Raw genomic sequence first — 26,317 nt, 5'->3', positions numbered from 1 at the left:
GTAAAGGGAAGCCAATTTATACTTAAGGGAGAAGATGCTTAACAAGTGAACAGCCGGAGAGATATGAATATTAACAAATGCTTACCTAGAGGGCAAGAGTTAAACAAGTCAGCAATGAGAGACAGGCACATGGCCATGGTTGACTGTCAGCAAGAGTGTAATAGTAAGGGAACAGTGTCAACAAGTGAGACACATAAGTATTTGCTGCCTTCTGAGACATCCAGATGTGACCTCGGGTAATCAGAGTTTAGGAGTTAAAAAAGTGATGCATGGAAATGCTGAGCCAGCCCCTCCTCACGACTGTGCCACTGGGTTGCATTCCATTCTATTATCCTTCAGCTCAGCTGTGCCATTGCCAAAGGGACCCGCCTGTTTCAAATTCAGTATTGCCCTGTCCGAACGAAGCAGTGCATTCAGCCTCACCTAACAGATAAGGCCCAGTTAGGATGAATTGTGCTGGAGTTGCTCGTGTTTGACTGCAGAGGTTACCGTGCCTAAATGTTTTGGTTGAAATGTGCTATTGGTGTACGGCCAAGACTAATTTACGCATGGTTGTTGATGTTTTTGGAGAGTGGACATACAAACTAAAAATGACTGCTTGGAGTGCTACTCATGGGAATTTTGGTTAAGAAACATTGTCTCAAGCTTTTCATCCATCCTTTTTGTCAGTGTCTTAACTGGAGGATCAATCAGTTGTTGAAGTCTCAGGTTGTAAGAACTGTGTATCCTAAGCTATAGCTCGCCTTTTTGAAGTATGACCTCCTACTCTCTATGCAAGTTAACAGAAAAGTTTTCAGTGGCTGTGGTCTTTTAGATGTATATCACACAAAGTAGAGCCTCTGAGGAGTTTCGTATCCAAAGGGATAGCTCTCATGTTTAAGGCTCCAGGCCTAGCATTGCTTATCCTTTAGATTAGTATAGCCCCATCTGTCTTTATTGTTCAAATAAAGTAATGGCTAGATTGGAAAAAGTGAGCCGTTAAAGTATGGCACCACTGTTACTATTTGATCAAGTCTCTGCCTTATCATTCTCTGGATTCTGTGTTTGTTGGGGTTGTCCTTTGCTCCCTGTTCCTTACTAATCCCCTCCTTTCAGGTGCCTGGCCCATGTGGTATGCTCCAACACGGTCAAGTATTCCAAGATCCGGCCTTACCAGGAACGCTTCCAACTGGACGTCTGCCGCCACGAGATGAGATATGGGTGCCAGCAGGAGGATGCCTGCCACTTTGCTCACAGTTTCATGGAGCTTAGAGTGTGGCTGCTGCAGCAGAGCACAGGTGAGGGATATGCTACAGTGGGGCGAAGTATTAGGGTAAAAACAGAATAGCATAAAATGAGGTTGAAATATAATCATGCTAGTTATTCACCTACTTTTTGGGGCCTTGTATATCGTCTAGTTTTCCATTCCATAAGGTTAAACTCGTATGTTTACACTCCATGGTTTTGCCTTCTGATGCAGATCTCCATGTTGAGACCCGTTGACTAAAACCCATGTAATATTTAGCAAAGTACAGATTAAAAATTTTTAGTTGCCTGGTTACTTCTAACTGCAGATCCCTTAACCTTAGAATACACTCCAGGTGACCGACTGGATCTAAAAACAATGCTTCTCTTCCGAGTAAGAGCTTTGCGGATCTAGCGCACTACTCCTCGTGTAGGGACTGAATAGAGCTGCATGTAAGTGCTACTCCTATGCACTGCCTTTAATTTCGCTCCCACATTCGTCGGCCTATGACAATTTCTCAAATGTCAAAAAACAGTGTGCTAGGAAACGATGTTCCCTCCTAAAATGACAGGCTTCAGTGGGACTTACGTTAGGGTCCCGATTGTTCTCCTTCTGGTCCCAGATTACTTTTGGGTGTATAAGGTTCAACTTGTCGCACAACTTCGAGTTGTGCCCCAAAACCCGGATACACCTTGTTGGTTCTGTGACCGACATTTGTGGTCTGTCATTTATGGTTGTGGTCCAACAGACAGCTGAGTTCCGGATTTGCAGCATTCCATCGATCAGGACCAAGACTAATGTCCTTATGAAAATTGTACAGCCTGCAAAATATGAGCCCTTGCTCCCCTTCAACGAGGCCTTCATTGATACTCTGATGGGCACTTGGTCAAAGGGCTGTTCCTGCTCACCATTAAATAGGCAGGTGGCAATGCATCACAGACCGTACCTGGTGACACTGATTTTCTCAGTAAACATTACAATCCAAACTAGTATATTTAACCCAAATTCTTTTCCCACTCTTACAGATAGGTTGTCCAAGAGGATTGAGAATTTGGAAAACCAATGTACTCTTTGGCCAGCCTGGCTCTGCGATTGGTGAATGCAGTACGGTTGCTGAATCACTTTACAAATTATGTCAGGGAAAGAATTTAGGGCCCAACTGGCCCGAACAATTCATGATGGACAGTCCACAGGCAAGTACGTGATTCATCACACCTGTTTAGCAAAATAAAAAGCTGATTATGCCCTGGAGTGTTTTAAGGACACTAGAGCCACGGCGTGCACCCTGAAACTGTTCACTCCTGCCAAGCAGTTCCCACATCAGTTTAGGAAATTCAGGGGCCACTCCAGGGGACCGGTATACAAACATTGTTAATTGTTCTAACCATTGAAGCAGTTGCCTCAGTCCTTTCGAGGCCAGGGGGGGTAAGGAGGCCTGGCAGGCATTGTTCAGGGCAGCAGGTGCATCAGTCCTCCCTTTCCCCCTTCCCTGTGCAACCGCCGTTATGTCGCATTATTTTGCCCTTAGCTGCACACACCCACCCAACATGTGGGATGCAAGATACAATATTTCATCCCAGTATGGCAGTCCATCAGATCCGACAGACGGGTCATACAGATCGTTCAGCATGGCTATACCCTACCCTTTCTGTTTGCTCCACCCCTACATCTGAACTTGTTTCAGCACTTCTATATTCGGTCGAAGGGTGTGCGAGTGTGTTATAGAGAGGGGTTTGTATTTGGAAAGAAGAGAGGGTTGTTACTCTCACGATTTCCTTGTGCTGAATAAGGACAGAGGCCTCTACTCTATATTGGATCTTCAACTTCTGAATGTTTTCCTGTTGAAGGATAAGTTAAAAATGCTCACAGTGGCCCAGGTCATGGTCTCTCTGGATCTAAGAGACTATGTTTATCATATATCTGTTATGCAATCCCAGAAGTGTTGGATGCGGGTCAAGGTCAGCCAGGAGCCTTTACAGTATGCGGAACTCCCCTTTGGCCTCACCAGTGCACCTCTAGTGTTCACAAAAGTGATGGATGTGGTCTCAGCACATCTTCGGAGGTTGGGGATACCAGTCATCTGCTACCTCGTCAAGTGACTATTAAATGTGGGCTAGTCTCTGTCAGTCAGAGACCACTTCCAGACATCGGCGAACCTCTTGATCTCTTCGGGTTTACGATTAACTAATTGAACTTGCACCTGACTCCAATTCAGAAGTTGCCATTCATTGAGGTTATCCTGGACACTGTGCAATTCAAGACCTTTCCTCCGCCACAGCCTGGGATGCTTTAAACACAATGTTTCAGTCTCTGTCCTGGATCTTGGTCAGAAATGCTTTGGGCTTTGTGTCCTGAATCGCCCAAATCCACGATACCAGGTGGAACTTGAGGGCTCTGCTGTGAAATACGAAGTTTGAGTAGGCTCAGCACCAAGGAAATCAGATGGTTGCCATCAGATTTCGGAAGAGACGGAACACGATCTGCAGTGGTGGCTAGTCAAACGCAGTTGGTCAAGAGGTAAGCCCTTCGCCCATCCTTAGCCAGAGCCTATGACAGTGACGCATCATTATTGGGATGGGGAGGTCATCCAAGGGGTGGTGAAGATCAGAGAACTCTGGTTTCTGACAGAAGCCAGGATCTATATCCATATTTTGGAGTTGCTGGGCCATTCATCTGGCGTTAAAGGTCTTCTTGCCATCTATCATGGGAGTCTGGTGCAAAACACTGCCATGTAGTACTGCAAAACATAGGGCTGAGTGGAGTCCTATGCTAACTGCAAGAAGCAAGGCTAAGTGCCACCTTAGTGTCAGGGCATACCCACCTAGCAGGGTCTTTGAAGATATGGCAGATGAGCTCAGCCAACAGCATTTGGCGGATCTCAAATTAAGTCTACTTTCCGAGGTGGCACTGGGCATTTTCCGACAAGAGGGAAGAAGTCTGGGTAGATCGTTTTGCCACTATCAAGAGCACACAGTGTCAAACGTTTTGCATTTAGGTGTTTATGCAAAGACAGTCTCTAGAAGATGCATTCTGGCAGGAATGCAACACCAGACTCCTGTACACATTCCAGCCTCTGCCTCTCCTGCCCAAAGTTCGGACAAAAGATCAGTAACAACCGGGTGCAGGTCATCCTGGTGGTTCTGAACTGGGCCAGGAGATTGTGGTATCCAGACTTTTTTAGGCATGAGCACTTGTCCTCTGATCAAGGTATCACTTAAATCTTTTGTTGCAGCCCAGGGCAGTCTTTGACCTGAAAGTCTTTGACCTGAACCTGCGCAATCTACATCTCACTGCGTGGAGATTGAGCTGCAGCAGTTCATTGCATTTAATCTACTACCTGAAATGGTAATGTCATCCTCGCCACCAGACAGCTGTCTATTTACATTGAGCACTAGGACACATTTGTGGCCTGCTGTGAAGTTGGCAAGACAGCTCCTTTACAAGCCAAACTTTCAGATGTTCTCCTTTTTGTTTCATCCTAGGCCCAGCAAGGCCTTACAGTGGGCACAATTAAAGATTACTTGTCAGCCTTTCTATGTTTGCTGAACCAACCATCGATGTTTATATTGCCTATTGTGATGAGATTTATTCGAGGTTTGATGCACCTTCCCTCCCAAGCCGTTTGTGACGCTACAGTGGGATCTTAACTTGATTTTGACATTTTTCATGTGTATGCCATTCGACCCGATGCACAGCTACTTTTGCATCTTCAGACTTTAAAGACTGTCTTCCTCATTGCAATCACCTCAGCTGCTTGCGTGAATGGACTTCAGGCACTGTCAGTGCAACCTCCCTACACCACTTTTTTTTCCAGACAGACTTATAAAGAGGACTGTGGTGCCCATCTTCCCTAAAGTTAGGGCTGTCTTCCACATTGCAAAATGGATCACCCAGCCGATGTTCTTTGCCACTGCTCACCCTTTGGAATAGTAGAGGCTTCATCGGTCAGACCCCAGAAGGCCTTTAAGCTTTTACCTTGATAGTTCCAATAAAAAAACTGTTGGGCCATCCGCTTTTTGTGGGTTTCTCTGGTGCAAAGAAAGGGACGTTGGTGTTGTATAATCTGGCTGTTGAATTGTATTGTCCTCTCCATTAGGATCTGCTATGCACTGGCCAGGAAGCGGCCTCCAGGTCCCATTCCACCAGGTCTAAGGATGCTAGCATTGCTTTGGCACACAGAGTGTTGTCATTGATATCTGCCAGACTGCAATGTAGGTGTTGATGCGCATGTTCACAAATCACTTCTGCCTTGACAACCAGGCCTGCTGAGAATGGCTTTTTGCCCTTTTGGTCCTGCAGGACACTTTAGTCATGAGTCCACTCCACGCACCCTCTACCTTGGGGAGGTGCTGCTTTTTTATCTTTTCTGAAGTGAGGTGTTTGCTGTTAAAAGTATCCGTAAGAACAACAAGTTACTTACCTTCCATAACACTCTTTTGGGTGGATACTCTAACCGCAGATTCCTTACCGCCCTCCCTCCTTCCCATTTTGTGTAGTGGCCTCTTTTTAACATCTGACAAGGTCCCAAGTTAGGCATTAGCACGTGTGCCAACAATTGGTTCATGCTCTGTGTCTGAAGGTGCAGAAAAAGTCCAGCAAGAAATTGACATCCATGTGCGGGGTGGTGCTTTATGCGCTGCTCCACTCTGTGCCTATTGGTCCTGTAGATGCCCAGCGCAAAGCCACAGAGTGCCCCTTGGAGGCATGCAAGTGTATTGCTTAGAAATAATTCTCCCCAGGCACCTGACTGGATTCTGAAACTAAGGTGAGAAATCCTTGGTTATAAAGAGTTTTCACGACAAAGAGCGTTACAGAGGGTAAGTAGCTTGTTCTTTTCTACCTCAGCCACATAAAAACCATTTGAAACTATTTTGATTTGCCTGTAGATGTGGGCTTCGATCTTTAATTTGGGCACGGTGGAAGGAGGAACTGTTGCCTGTGGACACTGATCCTTCCATTGCACAGAAAAAGACATGTGAATAGACTCATATGAAATTCAAACTCACTGGTCTGCATGTTTGCCTGCTGCGGCAGCACACCATCACTGCCTTGCCATGATCAAGTTCTTCTTGCCGAGTCTCTACATTAGGGCATCTGTAGGTTTGGTTGCCATGTAGCCTAGCTCTGGGAGGCCTTTTTTGTTGTGACCAAAAACTAGCATTGAGGGAGAGTGGGGTACATTTAGTACAGAGGGAGTTGAAATCAGAAGTGAAGTGAAATCTTTGTGAATCAGCAGATAGAGTACAGCCGCTTAATGTGTTATTTTGCAGACCATGACTTTAGATGCTCCAGCTGAACTACAACCTCCTGACTGCAATAATCAGGGCTTAAAGGATGAGCTTGTGTTGTTTTGGACTGGTTGTTTTTCCTCCATCTTTAATTCCAGAACAAGGAAGATATCCCTGGTTAAGTCATATTATACCCTTTAGAATGGTGTGATGCCCGTATGTACACTGTTTATTGATAGTCTAATGCACCCATCTCTCCCCCCCAGGAATCACACATGAGGAGATCCTGCAGGAGTCCAGAGCAAGCAAAGCTCCCCACAATCCGGTGAGTTGGTGTGAGAGAGATGTGTGGTCGGCGAGGCAGTGGCTAGAACGGGTAGCACAGGGGTTCCTCTGGCCTCACTCGGCTGAGAGGTGCAGGCTTGGTCAAGCAACCGCACAAAGTATTTTTCAGTTCCTCAATCTGAGATCATTGAATACTTTTTGTGTTCAGTTTCTTATTTAGTTAAATATACTTTTTGCCTTTCCTTCACATGATTTATGTTAAAGTTTAACTGTAACACATTAAGTTCTGACTTTAAACCCTTTATTAGATAAAGCCATTGTTAATCCATTAAAGTGCATTTAGTTTGCTTGATGACAGTGGTTCGTCCTTGCAACTCACAGGGTGACATTAAGGCCCTACGCACCGTTGGGGGTAGAAATCTTCAATAACTAGCCTGAGCAAAGCAATGTCACTTGTAGACTATCCTGCTACCTGTGGACAGAGGCTGATCTCTACTGACCGACCACTGAGCCTGTGAGTTCTGTGTAATCCACCTGGTAATTCTGTTGTCTAAGGCCTGTCCAGTGAGATGTGTGTAACATGAGAGATAGCTCTGCGTTCTGAGCCTGTAAGATCTGTATGACCTGAAAGATAGAATGTGTGTAACCAAAGGGATAGTTATGTCTGTGTAGCCCTGATAGACAGCTCTGCTTTGTGAGACCTGAGTGAGTGAGATATTTGTAATGCAATGACTTCTCTGCTGTCCAAGCCGCTGAGGTCTGTTTAACCCAAAAGGTGGTTCTACTCTCTCAGCCTGTGACACGTGTAATCTGAGGCATAGCTCTGCTTTCTGAAGCGTGAGACTGTAAGATCTGTGTAACCTGAAGGACAGGTCTGCTGCCTGATATCCAATGTAGAGAACATGAGTCCGGAGAAAGAACAGTGATTCTGTACTTGTACACTTTGAGGCATTTTTCTCTGATAGCTGGTTTCCTTGCGTCGCCTGCTCCAAAATTAAATCCGCAAAGCAAGGTTGGTAGAGTATGTCTTGACAGTGTGACATCTTTCTTGCCCATGTACATGCCGGGCCTGACCTATGTACCATCCTTGTGTTCTTTTGCGAATCTGTGCTCATACTTTGGTTTTTGGGACTCTTCTAGTTCCCATCCAGGACGGCTGGCTGTGGAACCCCTGACCTTAAGATGAAGTTTGTGTGCAGCCAATGCTGGCAGCACGGCAACGTTACTGAGCCAGACAAGGACATGAAATACTGCAGCGCCAAGGCACGCCACAAGTGAGTTTACGTCAAGTAGTGTGTTCAGGGTTGTGGGTCTTGAGTACTGAGTGCCGGTGGAAGTTTTTGCACTATGTGGTGTGGTGGGACAGTTTCTCCATTGGTGAAAACTGATTGCATTGGGAGAGTGAGTAAAGATACATTGAATGGTTTGCAGCAAAGAATGCTATGATGCAAGGATCTGAGAAGTAGAATTATTTTATGAGAAAACCTTGCAAGTCTGTAATCAATCTGTCTACCAAATGCCTTAGCCCTCATTCGCATTGGGGGTGCCTCTTGAAGTCAAGTGATCCCTACTCTCAGTGTGGACTGCCTGTTTCAGTTCTGTTGGTAATACTGGAGCCTGTGACTTAATATTTTGTTGTGCCACAACTTTATCTTTCTGTATATTTCTGTCTCTGCAGTTACACCAAGGACCGGCGCATCCTGCTCGTCATGTCAAAGGCCAAGAAGAAATGGATTTCAGTCAGACCGCTGCCTTCTGTCCGAAACTTCCCACAGCAGTACGATGTGAGCCTCGCAAGCAGAGGGAGAAAGGGAGGGATGGACAAGGAACAAGTGTTGCTGAACTTGATTATAAACATAGAAAACCTTGCAGTGTTTGTGAACTGTTATGTCCTGATTTCCTGACAAGCATATGTATTCGCAGGATTGACTGTGTGCCTTGGTGTCCACTTATGAGCATGAAATGTGGCTGAGCCGGTCCTCTTTCTTACACAGAGGCACCTCGTTGTCAAGAAACCCCCAAGTTACTTTTTAGATCAATCTGGCTCTGATGTGGGAACTGGGAAAGGAGTAAGAGCACTTTAAAGTGTAGGCCTTGAGTATATTTTACGTTTGACTGTGCGTATTGTTAGTTGCAATTTTTCATGGTGATTGATTTTTCGCATTGTGAGGGATGTTTGAAAAGGATGATTGACAGCTAGTTAATTCAGTTGTCAGCCCTGTCTCATATTTTCTCTGGTGCTTTCCTCTAGTGATTTGTCTTCTCTTTGCCTGCAGTTGTGCATTCATATTCAGAAGGGCCGCAAATGCCAGTATGTGGGAAACTGCACTTTTGCACACAGCCCTGAGGAGAAGGAGCTGTGGACTTTCATGAAGGAGAAGAAAGGTGAGTGCATAGATTCTGCAGCAGATGTACCAGCTCACACAACAGGTAGACGTATGTTCTTGTACCGGCAGGCTTCCATGCTCAAGTAATACATGCCCTGAGCCATAACATCACTCACAGGATCATGTAGTTTGTCGTTTATGCAGCTCTAAATAGAAATTGTGTGGTATCCTCTCTGTTCGAGGCATATGAGCTGCAGATCGTACACTATGCATTAGATCGCCAACTGGTGTTGGGCTCAGATGATTGCAGGTTGTTGTCTTGGAGAAGTCTTTGTAGTCACGATATAGGTGACTCCTCCCTTGGACAATACTGCGCATGGGCATCGGCTCCATCCTTAGATTGTGTTTTTCCGCCACTGGGTTCGGATGAAAGTTTCTCCGCTCCGGATAGAAAAACTTTTTCAGCAACTTCGAAGCACAAAAACTTCCTACAACCAATATCGATGTCGAATATACAACTTTCGACGCCATCAACTCGATTCCCGTTTATCGACGCGGGCCGCTGGGCCTATCTACGCCTGCGGCCTACACCACATGGAAAGAACTCCGTTCAAGAAATGTTCGGTATGCCAGGCAAAATTTCCACATAGCGATCATCACGAGGTCTGCAACCTCTGTCTATCGCCGGATCACGACGAGGCGACCTGCACAGCTTGTGCATCCTTCCGATCCAAAAAGACCATCCGGGATCGAAGGGCCCGTCGACACGAGATGAGGAGATCAGCCCCAGCACCGGAGAATAACTTCGATGACGAGGTTCCGCTCGTTCCGGAAGAGGATTCGTCGTATCTCCAGATCATATCCGAGGCAGAGGACTCGGATGACTGAATTCCATCACGTCAACCCGTGAGTACTTCTGCCCCTGCACCACATGCACCTCCCAAGCCAAAGGCGAAAGACAGCACTCCGCCCAAGAGGCCCAGTCGAGACCAAATCCTTCCTCCTTAAGCCCAGCCTTCGAGCTCGGCTCCGAGGAAAACAACTACGCCTTCAGGTGCTTCGGCACCGAGCAAACCACACGTGCCGATTCCACCACCTCCCTCCGCACCCAAGCCCAAAGATCCTTCAGCACCAAAGCCAAAAAACTCTTCGGCACTGAAACCGGAAGATCCTTCGGTGCCAAAAGTGAAAGATCCTTTGGCACCGAAAGCGTAAGATCCTTCGGCACCGAAGACTAAAGTGGTACCGAAAGAAACTCCGGCTCCGAAGCCGTCGACTTCCAAAACTAAAGATGGAAAGCCAGCGTCCGACGCCTCAAAGCAGACGAGGCCACCTTCCACTCCGAAGACTCCTGCTTCGGTGCCAACACCCGCAAAGCCTGATTCCGAGGTTCCTAAGCCCTCGGACACGCCTGCCAAGCCGAAAACAACACCTTCGGCACCGAGAACTTTGCCACAGGACGCTGTAACACCTCCCAAGGCAAAACGACAAAAACAACCTCTGCCAGTACCGAAAAAATTGACGCCGAAGAAGGTTGTAGAGGAAGAAGAAGAATTGTTCAGACCAGATCCTAAACAAAAGAGGATCTACATAAACCCAAAGACTGGACATGTAGGTGCTATACCTCATAAAAAGAGACCAGCAGAAACACCACCTCCACATGTGGTCCCTGCAAAAAAGGACTGTGCAACTTCCCCTATGCACACTCCCTCTCCTGTATCTCCTTCCTCTCCTGTCCCTCCTTACATATCACCTCAAATCTCTCCTGTCCCCTCTCCTGCATCCTCACATTCACCACAAACTGATGAGGAGTATGATTTAGGTGGTGGGGAGGATCCACATGCAGACCCAAATACATATCCTTTAGATGAGGATATCTATACTTTTCCACCACAGAATGTGCCTGATGTCCCTGATCCACAGTTATACCCATCAAAGCCTTCTCCTCCAGAAGACAGCATTGGTTTTAATCACCTCTTACACAGAGCTGCTCTCTACCACAATGTTACAGTGCATTCTGATGACATTGAGGAGGATTTTCTGTTGGATACATTTGAGCCATCACACAGATCTACTCAAATTCTTCCCATGATCAAAGGAGTCATTAAGCACGCTCCAGAAATATTCAAAGATGCTGTACGCACTAGGGTACTGAATCCAAGAATAGAAAAGAAATATAGGCATGCACCCTCTGATCCAACCTATATTAAAGGACATCCTCCTCTAGACTCTTTAGTGGTGTCCAATACAAGAAAAAGAGCAAATTCACAGACTTCTGGTGAAACGCCCCCACCTGACAAGGAATCCAAAGTTATTGATGCGTCAGGTAAAAGAATAGCTGCACAAGCTACAAATATATGGCGCATTGCGAATACACAAGCCCTTCTCTCACGTTATGACAGGGCTCATTACGACCAATTAGAGACACTACTACAGCACTTTCCAGATCAATATAAAGATCAGGCAACAGAGCTCATACAAGAAGGCAAATTAATTTCAAATGCCTCAATAAAATGTGCGCTAGTTTCGCAGACACAGCAGCTAGAGCTGTAAACACTAGTGTCATACTCAGAAGACATGCCTGGTTGTGCATTTCAGGGTTCAAACAGGAGGTGCAAACCACAATTTTGAACCAGCCTTTTAACCACACAGACACTGCAAAGTCAATGGGAGCTCTACAGTCCACACAGATTAGAGGTTCTTTTCATCGCTCCTTCTATAGAGGAGGCTCCAAACAGACTCAAGCAAATACAACAACATCTTTCAAAACGCAAACACAAACATCCTCTAACAAAGGGTATTTTAGAGGAGGATACAGAGGCAATAATAACAAGGGAAGAGGTTGCGGTAACAACAGCAATCGCTCCTCCTCCACAACTAAACTGACTTCCCTCTGCTCCCCCAACAGCATTCCACTCCTGTGGGTGGCAGATTAACACAGTTCCTGTCTGTCTGGAACTCCATCACAACAGACAGGTAAATGAGACAGATTATCCAACATGGCTACTGCCTAGAACTTACAGCAACCCCCCAAACATACCACCCAGGCAGCGTCCTATGTTTACAGATCACCTGACTCTGCTTCAACAAGAAGTTCTAGCACTTCTACAAAAAGATGCTATTCAACTAGTCCCATTAGGGGAACAAGGGACAGGGGTTTACTCGCTGTATTTTCGAATTCCCAAAAAGGGCGGGACACTGAGACCAATTCTCAACCTCAGGCCCCTCAACCATTACATACAATCAGATCATTTTCATATGATCACTCTGCAACAAGTGCTCCCACTACTGCAACAAGGCGATTTCCTTTCAACGCTAGACCTAAAGGACGCCTATTTTCACATCCCAATACATCCTGCTCACAGGAAGTACCTACGGTTTGTAATACAAGGACAACACTGTCAGTTCAAAGTCCTTCCGTTTGGTGTCACAACAGTACCACGGGTGTTCACAAAGTGCTTAGCAGTAGTAGCAGCACATCTCAAAGACAACCGATACATGTCTTCCCTTACCTAGACGATTGGCTCATAAAAGCCAATTCATTCCACCAATGTGTACAACACACTCAGCAGGCAATTCAATTGTTGCACAACTTAGGGTTTACGATCAACTACACAAAGTCGCACTTAGAGCCTTTGCACATGCATCAGTATCTAGGAGCTCCCATAAACACTTCTACAGCTCTAGCGTATCCCAGTTCAGCCAGGATACAGAGCATTCAAGCCTTAGTCTCCACTTTTCAGCACCAACAGTCTCTCCAAGCAAGAGTGTTCATGAGATTAATAGGCATGATGGCATCTTGCATCTTCATAGTACCACATGCAAGACTGCAAATGCGTCCATTACAAGAATGTCTGGCACAACAGTGGAATCAGGCTCAAGGTCAGCTCACAGACCTGGTGTTGGTAGACAGCCGCACGCATCGCTCTCTGCAATGGTGGAACACCAAAAGTTTGACAAGAGGACGGCTGTTCCTCGAGCCTGTTCCACAAATAGTGCTCACAACAGACTCATCCCTCACAGGATGGAGAGCCCATCTCTTAAACCATACTACTCAAGGTCGATGGAACAACCAACAAAAGCCGTTACATATCAACCATCTAGAGCTGCTAGCGATATTCTTAGTACTCAAAACTATTCAACTTCAGGTACAGAACAAAGCTGTCTTAATCCAGACGGACAATATGACAGCAATGTACTATATACAAAAACTGGGGGGAACACACTCTCTGCAACTGTCCCAGCTCCCACAGAACATTTGGAGATGGGCCAGTCCTCAAAACATATATCTGTTAGCGGAACACCTTCCAGGGGTTCACAATCAGATAGCGGATCTGTTAAGTCGGCAGTCGCAACAGATTCACGAATGGAAACTACAGCCACAAGTTCTTCAACCATTCTTCCAACAGTGGGGACACCCACACAAAGACCTGTTTGCCACCCACGAAAATGCAAAATACCCAACCTTCGCCGCCAGGTTCCCACACCCACGGTTCGAGGGCAATGCAATATGGATGAACTGGTCAGGCAGATTTGTGTACGCTTTTCCGCCTCTCCCCCTCATTCCACTGGTGGTGCGCAAGCTCAAACAACAGTCTCTCAAGCTCATACTAGTAGCTCCCACATGGGCACGCCAACCGTGGTTCACCACACTACTAGATCTCTCTCTGGTTCCACATCAAAAGTTACAGCTCACACCCTCGCTGTTAACACAGAACAATGGAGAAATCAGACACCCAGACCCAAACCAACTGAATTTGGCGATCTGGCTCCTGAAGTCTTAGAGTTTGGTTATCTTAACCTACCACCAGACTGCGTGAATATCATTAAAGAGGCTAGGAAACCCACTACTAGAGCGTGTTATGCCGCCAAATGGAAAAGATTTGCAATATATTGCAAACATAATCACATTGATCCACTGGATGCTTCCATCCAAAATATCATTTGTTACCTTTTACATGTACAAAGGTCTAATTTGGCAAATTCTTCCATACGCCTACATCTTGCAACAATTGCAGCCTATTTACAAAACAGGCAACACCTGTCTCTTTTTAGGGTACCTGCAATCAAAGCATTTATGGAAGGATTAAAAAGAATAATCCCTCCCAGGCTGCCACCTTCCCCAGTATGGAACCTAAATCTTGTCCTTACGAGACTCATGGGACCCCCTTTTGAGCCTCTACATACATGTGAACTGCAATTTCTGACATGGAAAACTGCTTTCCTTGTTGCCATCACCTCTCTCAGAAGAGTAAGTGAAATTCAAGCGTTCACCATACAAGAACCATTTTTTCAAATACATACTAATAAAGTGGTTCTCAGGTCTAACCCAAAGTTTCTCCCAAAGGTTATCTCACCTTTTCACCTAAACCCATCTGTAGAGTTACCTGTGTTTTTCCAAAACCCAGACTCTGTAGCAGACAGGGCCTTACACACGTTAGATGTTAAAAGAGCTCTGCTATACTACATAGATAGAACTAAATCCTTTAGAAAGACAAAACAATTGTTTGTATCTTTCTCTCCTCCACACAAAGGCAACCCTATCTCTAAAGATGGGATTGCCAGGTGGATTGTTAAGTGTATACAGATATGAGACCCTTGCGGGTGAGTAGTGCGCTATACAAGTATCAATTTACATTTACATTTTTACAGATATGCTATCAAAAAGCTAAACTCAGACTCCACTCGCAAACTAGGAGCCTCTATGGCTTTCTTAGGAAATATACCATTAGAGGACATATGCAAGGCAGCAACATGGTTTACACCACACACCTTCACTAAACACTATTGTGCAAGCCAAGCAGCAAGCTGCAGTAGGCCAGGCTGTCCTTATAACACTATTTCAGACTACTGCAATGGATACAAGCGACCACCGCTAGGGGAGACACTGCTGCACAATCGATGCATAGTGTATGATCTGCAGCTCATATGCCTCGAACGGAAAATGCTACTTACCAGTATGCATCTGTTCTTGGCATGTAGAGCTGCAGATTCGTACACGCCCTCCCGCCTCCCCGGACTTGTATCCATTCCAGTTCTCATCTTATTTAGATGCACACGCATGGACATCCCTTTTTTTCTCTTCACTTCTACTAACTCCATCATTTCCCATCATGGCGAAAAACAATCTAAGGATGGAGCCGATGCCCATGCTCAGTATTGTCCAAGGGAGGAGTCACCTATATTGTGACTACAAAGACTTCTCCAAGAAGACAACAACCTGCAATCATCCGAGCCCAAAACCAGGTGGCGATCTAATGCATAGTGTACGAATCTGCAGCCTTACATGCCAAGAACAGATGCATACTGCTAAGTAGCATTTTCCTATTGTCTACAGCTCCCTGACTAATCAACGTTGTGTCTCTTGCAATCTGTTATGAATTATATCTTATGTTTTTTTCCATTTCATTGTGCAATCCTTGTGTACATTGTGCATCGAGTAGATGCAATGTTCTATGTATTCTGCGCCTTGTACATCATATTAAAAATATTAATCCCACCTTCTCCTTAGTCTTTGACCTCCAGGTGCTTTACGACATGTCTTTGAAGCAAAACAACCCAGGGAAGTCTGGTGACGGGAACTCACTGATTTCACGGGAAACTGACAAGCAAATCCATATGCCCACAGACTATGCAGATATCATGGTAAGTGCAAGTAGCCCCCTTGAGCTGCCTCTGTCTAATCCATGACACAAAGCCTTTGGTCACCCTTTCTCCATCTTGCCCCATTTGCCCCTCCGAATCTATGTGCCAGTCTTTTTATCTGTTGGTCTATCTGGCAGTCTACCACTCTTCACAATCTTTCCTACCTCCATAAGACCTTTCTAGAATCCTCCACCCCTGTTTTCTTCCTTCTATTCTTTGTACCTTTTTTCCTCTCCATCTCTATCCTCCCATGTCTGTCTTATTGGTCTTTCTACTCTTTTAGCTTTCTTCTATTTTCACATTGCCTCGCCCTGTTTCTGAGGGCCTATTCTCCCCTTCACCTTCTAGTTTTTCCCTCTTCTCTGACTTTCTTCAACTTGTTCTCGCTGCAATTTCGCTCATCTCTCCCTTTCATCCTTTGATGTACCCTTTCCTTACCCTTAGTTCCCTTCTTTTCCTTGGCCTCCTTCTCAATCCCATTTCCTTTTTTCTTTCCCTACTTCAATTTGCTACTTTATCTACCTTTCTCACAGTATTTTTAGGTCTTGCCTAGCATTTCAGCGCGCATGCGCCGCTCGCTCTACGAGGCATATTGTAGCTTCACAGACGCCATGTACATAACTTAAGCATGGGCGCCGCGATCATTCTGCTTTCGCAAGGGCGCTCGCTCTTCACGAGCTCCTTGTACATAAACTTAAGTAAGCACGGGCACCGCGTTACAGCACAGTCCTTTTTTTATTTATTTACTTTTTTTTCACTTTGTATGGCACACTCGCTTTACCTTTAGCTATGTTAAGCTAACGTGCGGGTGCCGCAATTGTTAAAAAAGTAAAGAAATAGATTTTTTTCAGTTTTTTTACTTTTGCTACAATTGCGGCACCCGCGCTTTTTCTTTAACATGGTTAAAGGTAAAGCGCGGGTGCCGTGATTGTTGAAAAAGTAAAGAAATAGATTTTATTTTCCTTTTTCTTTACTTTTGCAGCAATCGCGGCACCCGCGCTTTACCATGTTAAAGGTAAAGCGCAGGTGCCGCAATTGTAGCAAAAGTAAACAAATACTTTTTCCCCCTATTTGTTTACTCTTGTTTACCTGCAGAGTGTAGTCGCTGGCTCTGCAAAGGGTACAGGAGTGGCACTGCGGCACCGTGGCTTCTGTCACGCCTCAGACGCCCCAGCGGGCGGCTCACGTGCAAGCTTTCATTTATGTTTGCCTCAGCAGACCGGGATGTGCTTGTTAATTTTTCTCTTCGCTTTACCGTAAGGTGTGACATTGTCATGCAGTGCTTGTCACTGCTGCTTAGCATGCATTATCTTCACTATCTTAATAGAGCGCCAGCTGTCTGTTGTCTTGAAACAGTCTCTGCTGGCTCTCACTGTTGTGTTGTGGGTCGAGTGGACTTGCCTACTAAGTTTAGGGGGAGTGAACACGTGGGTAACATGAATGTCTACCTCGTGGGCGTCCAGGGATTAGATCAGTCTGGCGTCCAAAGTAAGGGGCTGAATAGAAGCAGAGATTGCTCTGTGCCAGGCGTGGTCTTTAGTATTTGATCATTATACTGTGTCCGTGTCATTTAGTTAGCACTACGCACTTTGGAGGCACAATTCTACACTCACTGTGGCACTAGCTAGCTCGGCTGATCCTTGTTTGTTTGAGTGTAAGCCTAAACATTCAGTATGCTCCCATCTGAAGTCTTATTCCACTGTGCAGGGAACCCTGCAAACAAGCATTTAATTTAGCAAAGTAAATGAGTACTAGGGCTGGCTGGAGTGACCTTCTAATAACAAGCATTTGCAATGCAATAGGTCTCGCATTTACGCAAGTTTAAGCTATTGGCATTGTAAATGAAAAAGTTTAAAAAAAAATTCAAAACCAAAAAAAAGGCATTGTTATTTGCAATGTCAATAGCTCAAACTTGCGTAAATGTGAGACCTATTGCATTGCAAATGCTTGTTTTAACACTTCTATTGCTCCCTCTTCCCACCTGTGTACATTTTCTTACTCATCTGGCATTCGTTCTACTCTCTTGCCCCTTCAGGTGCCACTATTTTTTCTTATCTAACTCTACCTGTCTCTCCACGTACAGGTTTGCATATTCCTCTCTGGTTGCATGGCTTTATGGTCGGTTTGGTGCCACTGCAGAACTTGCACACTAAGGGCGTTTGACGTTCTAATATGGCAATAACGGTGATAACTTTTGGTGATATTGGATTACGCTTTCATTATTATCCTTGTTGGTTTTTTTAACTTGTCACTTCAACACTATGCTTCTTTGGGGAGAAGAAAATTAAGATGTCGTCTGTGATAGTTTTCACATTAACTGAGGACGGGGTAATGGTGATCGGATTTGTGATTACACCTGATAGGGCCAGTTGGCCATTTGACAAAACATGTGTTGGCAAGGCAAGAAGGAATAAAAATATGCCAGTTAATGTGTGAAGATTTTGGACCCAGCACCTAATGAATATTTGATAATGGACTCTATATGAAGGTGGTTATGCTCATTGTTTGAAATACATTTGTAAAATAAATTAGTGACTTAACTGTGTGCTACAATCTGAAATACATTTGTGGAGATGGGCGCATGTGTGGTCATTATTGGAAATCCTGCTGGATAGCTGCTTTCCCTGTGCTTAACACCCATTAGCTATGTTTTAAGATCAGATAGTTGATATATGAAAGAATTTAGAGGTGCGGTCTTGTGTTTTCCTTGGTTACTTAATATCCACTCTTTGAAATGTCCAATAACACTTTTGTTACTAGCTCTAGTTTTTCGCACTGTCTCACCATTAGTTCAATGCCTCTCTGCCGTAGGCGTTCCTTCTCACATGAGACCTTTCAACCCCAGCAAGTCCATATTCTGCTAAACCTTGTTTTTTCCTTAGAGAGCCTTTTCTTTGGTCTGCCTCTCATATGCTTGTTAACCCTCCATAGTTTCTCGTGTTGATCAGTTCCTGGAATAGACTACTTTTCAGTTTGCATTGATATTTGCACTGCACTTCAGCGCTTCTAGCTTTTGATGATGCAGCATTTTTAGGTTTCGCATGGGGAACGGAGCGTAAGCTCCGCCCCCAGAGAAATCTGTAGTTTCCAGTAAGGACTCTTGAATACGCCCCTCTGTTCCATTGGCTAGCTCCATAAATGGAGGCTACCCATTGGAACAGAGATCTGTCCGTCATGGCCGGACCAGATTCGGGGGCGTTCCCGAGATTTTTTCCATGGGCGGAGTTTCGTTTTTTCCCGTTCCCTCCCCTTTCACTTAAAGTGATTTGTTTCTGGAGCTATTCCCGCCCCCCTCTGTGTGCTTTCCCGCCCCCGCCCCCCTCCCGCTGTCCGTGTGCTTTCCCGCCCACCCCCCCCCCCCACCCCCCCCTCGTCCGTGTCCTCGTAGGTGCTTGTTAAGATTTATCCGGGGCCTGAGACTGCCCTAGAAATCGCCGCCCGCATCTCCAGAGCCACGGAGACCAAACCGAAGGGGCAGCTAGCTGATTGGTGGCTGGCACGCAGGAGCCGTGCTCTGATAGGCTGCTGGCACGAGGGAGCCGCGCTCCGATTGGTCAAGGAGCTCTGACGTCATCAGGGGCTCGCCTCAGGGCCGCGCTGGGATTGGCCCATCGCTCGCAGAGGCCATGTGAAGCCGTCCGTGATCCTCTCTCTGCCTATGCCTAATGCCATGTGCGCCTTGATCGGCCCCTCTGCCCTGGCTTTCCCCTCCCACAGAAGCGAAACATTACGTTCTCACAACCCTTGTTTCCCATTGTCTTTGCAGCATAATTTTTAAAAATACATGTATAAATTGGCTGTTAGACTCCACTTTAAATTACTCCGCCCCTCATGGCTCCAACACTTTTAATCTGCTACACCTTGGCCCCAATGTATGGGTTCCCAGAGTATCTTTTCCAGTTCCAGCACTGAACGTGGCGCCTGGCTTTGAAGCACCATGACTCCGACATCAAGCGCTATAGAAATCAAAATGTGAGATCTGTGATCTTACCTGAGTGCAGATTGCGTCAGTGTCTGCCCATGTGGCTACTTGTAAAGTTCTCCTGGGTGACGCTGGAGTCTCTTGATGCTGCGGTGGGTCTAGGTGGCCCCAGGGTGCACGGCGTGCACTTGTCCACATCTCTCCAAGATGCGAACACTGCGGCTCCCGGGCAGGATGCTCTGTGCAATCAGATGTCCACATCGAGCATTCTCACGGACTGTCCCTTTCACTGCTCGGGCCAAGTGCCCGCCAGGAGCCCAGGGATGCGACAAGCGCCAGCAGATGGGGGGCAAAGATGAGCGCACACCACGGGAGCAGGGCCCTCTGAGGGCGAGGAGTCCTGGGCACAGCGCCGGGCATCCCTCAGAGCAGGGCGCGCTTCCTGGCGAGGGCTGCCTTCAAGAGCTCATACTACTTCTGCGCCCCTCGGGGAGCCGTGCAGCCCCTCGGACCCAGAGCCAGTTCTGTCAGGACGTCCCTCCGAAGTTCAGAAGGACCCGCGCCGCCGCCATCAGCCCTGCACGCCTCCTGGAAAGCACCGCGTTTCCATTGCAAATCCGTTGCCTCCTGTAACAAACCGCTCCAGTGACACATGTTATTCAAGGCCACCCTGAAGAGACTGCTCCGGGCTTATCTACAGACAAACACATCAGGGACAACAAAGAGGTGCGCGCTGCAGGGTTGATGTCTTTCAGCTCAAGTCAGAGGCTGCGATAAACGCAGGGTAGGTACTGTTACCAAGTTTCTTAAACTCTTAAACAATAACTAAGCGTGCCTGTGAGTTAGCAGTCACCCACGCAGTGGAACGCCTACATTCCTGAATCCTGAAGCGCACAGGCCCTGTCGCCCCGCCCTGTCTTCTCCCCATTGGTTAAAACATGACGCCTCTCTGGAGTTGTAAACGGGTCGGACAGCCTGTGTTTTCAAGTCTTGCCTACGCGCTGCCGGGATATGTAGTGAGCTCTGTTCTGTCCATGTAAACCTCTTCATCTTTTGAACACACAGTGAAACAAACAAAAACACGAAAACAACCAATATCAAGTGATGAAAAGTGCTTGGTCTCCTATGCTTCTTGTGCCAGCGCTTGAAATGTTTGGCAGCTTTTCTCTAAGTGGAAAACTACTAAAAACTCAATGTCCCAGAATCCCTAGCAGCTGTTCCGTTCGCATCACTCCCAGATTTCACAGTTTCTGTTGCCAGACGAGCACTTCAGAAACTTTAAATGCTCTGTAAATACAGGGCAGCTATTAGGTAGCAAACCGCCTCTTATAGAGGCACAGCGGATACTTTGTTTATGTATCGTTTGAAGAAAGACTGCACCAGCCAAATGGGGTGAAGCCATGGGGGGCGGGTAATAAGGGGAGCATACCCTCGGAAGGAGCCTAGACGAGCAGGGCTCGCTTTGCCACGTCTCCGGCTGTGATGGCTGACTCGTGCTCGAGCGATGTGGTGCTGCGGGTGTCCGTGGAGTCTCTGCAGGTGGTCCCCGGGCTGATGGCGGCCGCCGTGGTCGTGGGAGTGGTGCTGGGAGTCGTCGCAGGGGCCCTGCTCTGCTTCTTCGTGTTCCTGCCCTGCTTGAAAAAGAAGGTAGGTGCTCCCCAGCCGGGACTGACTTTACTGCGAAAAGAACTCCGTATTTTTTTCTTAGCTCAGAATAACTTGAATTTGACAGATTGAATCCCAATGGAAATCACGTTGTAGATGGTGTCATTAATGTTTATGCGCTCTTGTATCTTCTTGTATTCCTCTCTCTTTGTTAGTAGTAGCCACTCTTTTAGATTGGTCTATTTAAGTGTATAATTATAGATTTGCAAATCTGTGCACATTGTAGTTGATTTCAGCAACACAAAGATTGACAAAACATGAAGGGAAAAATCAAACTTTCGCAACAGATGTAAAGCCGGGAGTGCAGGATAGTACGCCTTGATTTGCAGCATTTCATAGACTTTGAAACAAGTGAGTAGTCATAACCGTGAAATAGCTCCCACATTGAACCATATCCTAAATAGCACCAAGGGACAGAGCCCAACACTCCCTGGAACAGTTTCCTATACCCTGTCGTCGTCCTTCCTTTCACTTGTCCTTTCACGTATCCTTTCACGTATCCATCCATCCATCCAATCATCCATCCATCGGTTCCCACATCCACCCTTTATTCATCCACATTTGCATGTTCCCTTCATTGCCCATCCACTCGTCGGTATATTCATTCATCCCTTTTCTTTTTAGCCATTGATCCTGTCACTAGCCCATCACCTATCCTTCCACCAATCCTCAATTCACTCTGCTACTCATCGTTCCATTGCTCTGTGTGGCTGTGTGTGTGGGGGGCTCTGTGTGGCTGTGTGTGTGGGGGGCTCTGTGTGGGTGTGTGTGTGTGGGGAGGCTCTGTGTGTGTGTTTGTGTGTGTCATTTGCGAGAGATAAAGCTAGTGGCATTGTAAATGACAATGCCATTTATTTATGTTAAAAAAAACATAAATAAAAATAATGTCAAGAGCAATGCCAATAGCTCTAGCAAAACCATTGCATTGTAAATGCTTGTTTTATCTGTTTTCAATACCAACACATAAATAAAAATGTTGTCATTTACAATGCCAATAGCTCTAACTTTTCCAAAGGCGAAACCGTTGCATTGTAAATGCTTGTTGTATAATTCCCAGCAATACATTCAGATTTGGGAATGCCACTTAGTTTAACTCCAATGACTCATTTTCTGGTAGCTGCTTTATGCATTGGCCTTCTTTTCTTAACAACACTGTTCTTATCGACCAGCTCCCTCTTCCCCTAACTTTGTGGATCCTCCACTATTAACCCACCCCCTTTGTTATTCTAGTGATTGAGCATAGAATCGTCCTCTTCCAGCTTACACAGGCCTTATGTTCTCTCCCACCTACCCCGCCGTCTCTGGTAGTGCCCATCTCATTTGTCCATTGCCTTCTCCCTTAGTTCCCAGTAGATCCTTCATTGATTTACTCACTTTAATTTTTAGGAGCTCTGCCTGCATACTCATTCCCTATTTTGAGAGGACAGTTGAGCGTCCCTTATGTAAATTTGTTGTGGCTTACAGTCATGCACTTCTCTTCTGTTGATCGTCTACATGTCTCCGCTCTGCCTCCACACTTGTGAGCACCCTCCACTTTGAGGGAGGTCTCCCTGCTGCCAAAAGGCCTCCAGCTGTTCTTTCACTCGCCACCAATATTAAGCCTCTTTATTTTCTGATGGTAGCTGTTGGTTGAATAGCCATTCACTTTGCCTGTTGCTATGTCAATTTCCTATGGTTTTGATGGCGTTTTTCTTTGGTTCATGTCCACCAAACCCCTCTATTCTCCAATTCCCTTTATGCTATAATCTCCTATGGTGCCTGTGAGTTCCCTTTCCTTCTTCCCAGATCCATCAGCCCCTTCACTTATGTTAATTCCTTCTGTTTTTGAGAAGAATTCACCTTGAGTCACCTACCCCACATAGTAGTAGGCCTCGACTCGTATGCACCTGTTGTAGTTTAGATTATGCTTCTGTTGTATTGAACCCAGCATTTCTTATCAATTGTGCCTCTCTTGTACACCAACTTCAAGTTGCTGATATTCATGAGCCAAAGCACCAGCCATCTCCTGAATCACATCCTCACCTACACTCATGTTAATTCGATCTAATTTTTCTTGTGCGGTCCTTTGGGTCACCCTCTACAGATCCCAGTGGTGTCTCTGAACATATTAATTCCCTGTAGTTTGACTCAACCCTTCCAAATCCTTAGGCCTATCCCTTTAGTTTCTGACATCTTCTCGTATGCCATAAGTCCCGCAGTTCTTGTGGGCTAGTCCGCTGTCCTCTGCAACTTTCGATTTTGGCTTCAGAATCAAATTTGTTGTTGGGTACAGCAGCAACTGAGCTCTGCTTCTCTTCCACTCTGTTTGTAGACAGGGTTTCACTGCCGCTTTTGCGGTAAGAACAGCAACAGCGAGAGGCAGTGGCAGCAGCACATCCAGTCAGAGAAGCACAAGGAAAAGGTGGTGACCTCCGAGAGTGATGCTAGCTGCTGGTCTCAACGTTTCCCCATGGGCGAGTTCAAAATTTGTGAGAAGTAAGTGTTGGGCTCAGTATCTCAGTCACCTGATAAAGGGACTTGGTCTCTATTTTTCATATTTCTATATATTCCCTGTCCTGCAGGTACAAGGCCAACAAGTCCTGTCCTGATGGCGAGAACTGCAGATTCGCCCATGGCGAGAAAGAGTTGCTGGAGTGGTTAGATCGCCGCGAGGTGCTGAAGCAGAAGCTGGCAAAGGCCCGGCGAGACATGCTCCTGGGTCCCAACGACCAGGACTTCGGCAAATACAATTTTCTGGTGGAAGAGGAGAAGGCCTGAGCAGGCTGGCGGGGAGTGCCGCTGGTCCTCTTGCTTCAGACCCTGAAGACCTGCGACGCTCCCTGCCGAAACTGGACCATGGTGCGCACGATCATGTGGTGGCGTATCCCACCCTCTCTTGACTGCTGTAGATGATGTTTCCCCAATCCTTGACTGTCCACTTTTTTGTGTTGAAGGACCCTCCAAATGTGCCGAAACCCCCCACTGGAGGGGGTGAAAGAGCAGTCTCTCCACACCTCCATCATTCCTGTTGGCCGGATTACCAGTGACATGTCCTGATGGCCAATCAGAAACTTACATCCGTTATTTTTAAGGGAGAGAGCGTGGTTATTTTACCTGAAGGTTTACCTATGTCTGAACTTGTAACTCGCTTCCTTTGCCTGAGGGGGTGATAGAGGTTTGAGGGTGGTGACTCTGTGAAAACCTGCCTTTACCATCTTAATGGGAGGAAAGAGGGCTCGGTATCTGATGGGGCTCCAGATTGGCTGCCCCGTGGAGTGAGAGCAAGAGTTGTGATTCCTCCCGTGTCAGCTGAGGTGGCTCTCATGAGTAAGAGTCTGTCTCTGGGTTGCACAAAGAAGGGGACTTTAGTAAGTGAAACTGTATAGAGTTGGGCATTAGATGGGACTGTAGCTCTCTGTGACCTGCTCTGTGTGTGCTAGAGAAAAAGTGGCTGCTCACTTATCTCTTTGGAAAGATCTAATTATTCTATCTTAATGAGACCCTCGGTGCTGCTATATGATCTACCACCTCATATATATGGTAAATCATTGCGAGAGCGAGTGTCTGGGATCCCTTTTCCGGTGCTCTTTGAACTCCTAGCACTGGCCTATCAGCATCTCCGCAAGACACCTTGTTTGCGAATGAGAGCCTGGGATTCCTTGTGCACTGCTTTGTGACCTACCAGCTCTGGTCTTATTCATAACAGTTATGTGTTTCCCCATGTACGTGAATGAGATGCAGGGGTTACCTTTGTGCCGCTCTGTGGTCTCCCTGTTCAAATATGAATAATAACATAGCTGCATTCTACCCATGCAAGAATGACACATGTTTCTGTGATGCTGATCAGTGATGTGCCAACCAAGATCTAAATGATGAGTTTACTGCATTGATCAGTGTCTGAGAACGAAGACAAGGGTTTCACGTGTGCTGCTGTGTGAAATCCCATGACAAATGTGGGTTGCAGTATCTTCACCACTACATTGTGTGTTAGAGTGAGACCCTGGGATCCCCAGTGTGCTGCTCTGTAAATTGCCAGTTACATCTGAATTTTGGCATCTCTCTACTTTTCTGTGTGTGAATGAAAGCCTTAGATTCCATTTGCTCCCATAGACTGAAGTCTCCAGTGTCACTCTCATTGATGGGAGTATCTGTTCCTCGCTCTTACAGAGTGTAAGCATTTCATCCTCGCACAAGATGTCAGATAGAGGCCTGACCTCTTGAAGCAAGTCAGCATGCTGCTCTCTTAATATGTTTTCAAATTACTGAACAGCCGGTACCCTTAGAGTGGTCTGAGTACATTAACAGCATTTACATTGGCTATCACTGTTGGAATCTACTTAAACAATGTATAGATTTTTCAGATAATTCTTAAAAGCCCTAAAGTTTTTTTGTTAAATTCAAATTAATTCAGTAGTAATCCTCAAACTACAGTGTCGTCGGATATAGAAAGATTTGTGTTCAGAAAAAAAGGAAAAATTGTATAATAATTTTATGCAAAAATACATTAGTGTGCATTAATTTAATTATTCATTTAAAAGCTGAAGTGCTATACAAAGATGTACAAAACATACATCAATCATCAACAACAAAGCACCAAAATACAGATTAATTGTCTAATTTACACTCGTAATTATTCAAAATATAAGTTCTCATACCAGTGGTCTTTTTTTTTGTTCTTTGTTTTGCATATGACAAATCCAGTCAGAGTTACTGATGTTTTGGTTCTCCTTGATAGAATGCTCTGAACCTTCATCAGGACAATAAAGGAAGTAGGCTATGTTCTCTAGGAAAGCCACAATCCACCAGACTATCTATTAGCTGGCCTTTTTACTACTGGAAGCCTCAGTATGTTCAGTTCAACCAAAGAGTGAAAAACAAGGATGTTGACACATTAGATTCAGAAGTTCTCAGGTCAGTGGCTTGTAATGAGAACCTTTCCTACTTGATTGTATAGTACTTCTTACATCTAGGTAAATTTTAGCTACAGACCATCAGTCTTAGGTCAATTTATTAGTGACTGTAGGAGGCACAAGAATTAGCT

The 26,317-nt window shown here is 45.9% G+C and overlaps 1 protein-coding gene across 2 annotated transcripts in view; it reads left to right on the top strand.

The window, feature by feature from the left end:
• Positions 1–25,752, top strand: part of ZC3H7B (zinc finger CCCH-type containing 7B) — a 213,256-nt gene extending 187,504 nt beyond the window's left edge. For both annotated transcript variants that reach the window (XM_086963525.1, XM_086963526.1), the window contains 8 exons: positions 1,096–1,277; positions 6,720–6,778; positions 7,879–8,012; positions 8,417–8,522; positions 9,015–9,123; positions 15,577–15,710; positions 23,609–23,772; positions 23,859–25,752. In XM_086963525.1, the coding sequence (XP_086819651.1) occupies positions 1,096–1,277; positions 6,720–6,778; positions 7,879–8,012; positions 8,417–8,522; positions 9,015–9,123; positions 15,577–15,710; positions 23,609–23,772; positions 23,859–24,054 (1,084 nt within the window). In that variant the 3' untranslated portion in view covers positions 24,055–25,752. The remainder of the gene's footprint in view (positions 1–1,095; positions 1,278–6,719; positions 6,779–7,878; positions 8,013–8,416; positions 8,523–9,014; positions 9,124–15,576; positions 15,711–23,608; positions 23,773–23,858) is intronic.
• The last annotated feature ends 565 nt before the right edge of the window (positions 25,753–26,317 follow it).

The sequence above is a fragment of the Lissotriton vulgaris genome, chromosome 1_1, assembly GCF_964263255.1.
Source record: "Lissotriton vulgaris chromosome 1_1, aLisVul1.2, whole genome shotgun sequence".
In the NCBI taxonomy this organism is placed as follows: Eukaryota; Metazoa; Chordata; class Amphibia; order Caudata; family Salamandridae; genus Lissotriton; species Lissotriton vulgaris.
This window is presented reverse-complemented; position numbering and strand designations above follow the sequence as displayed.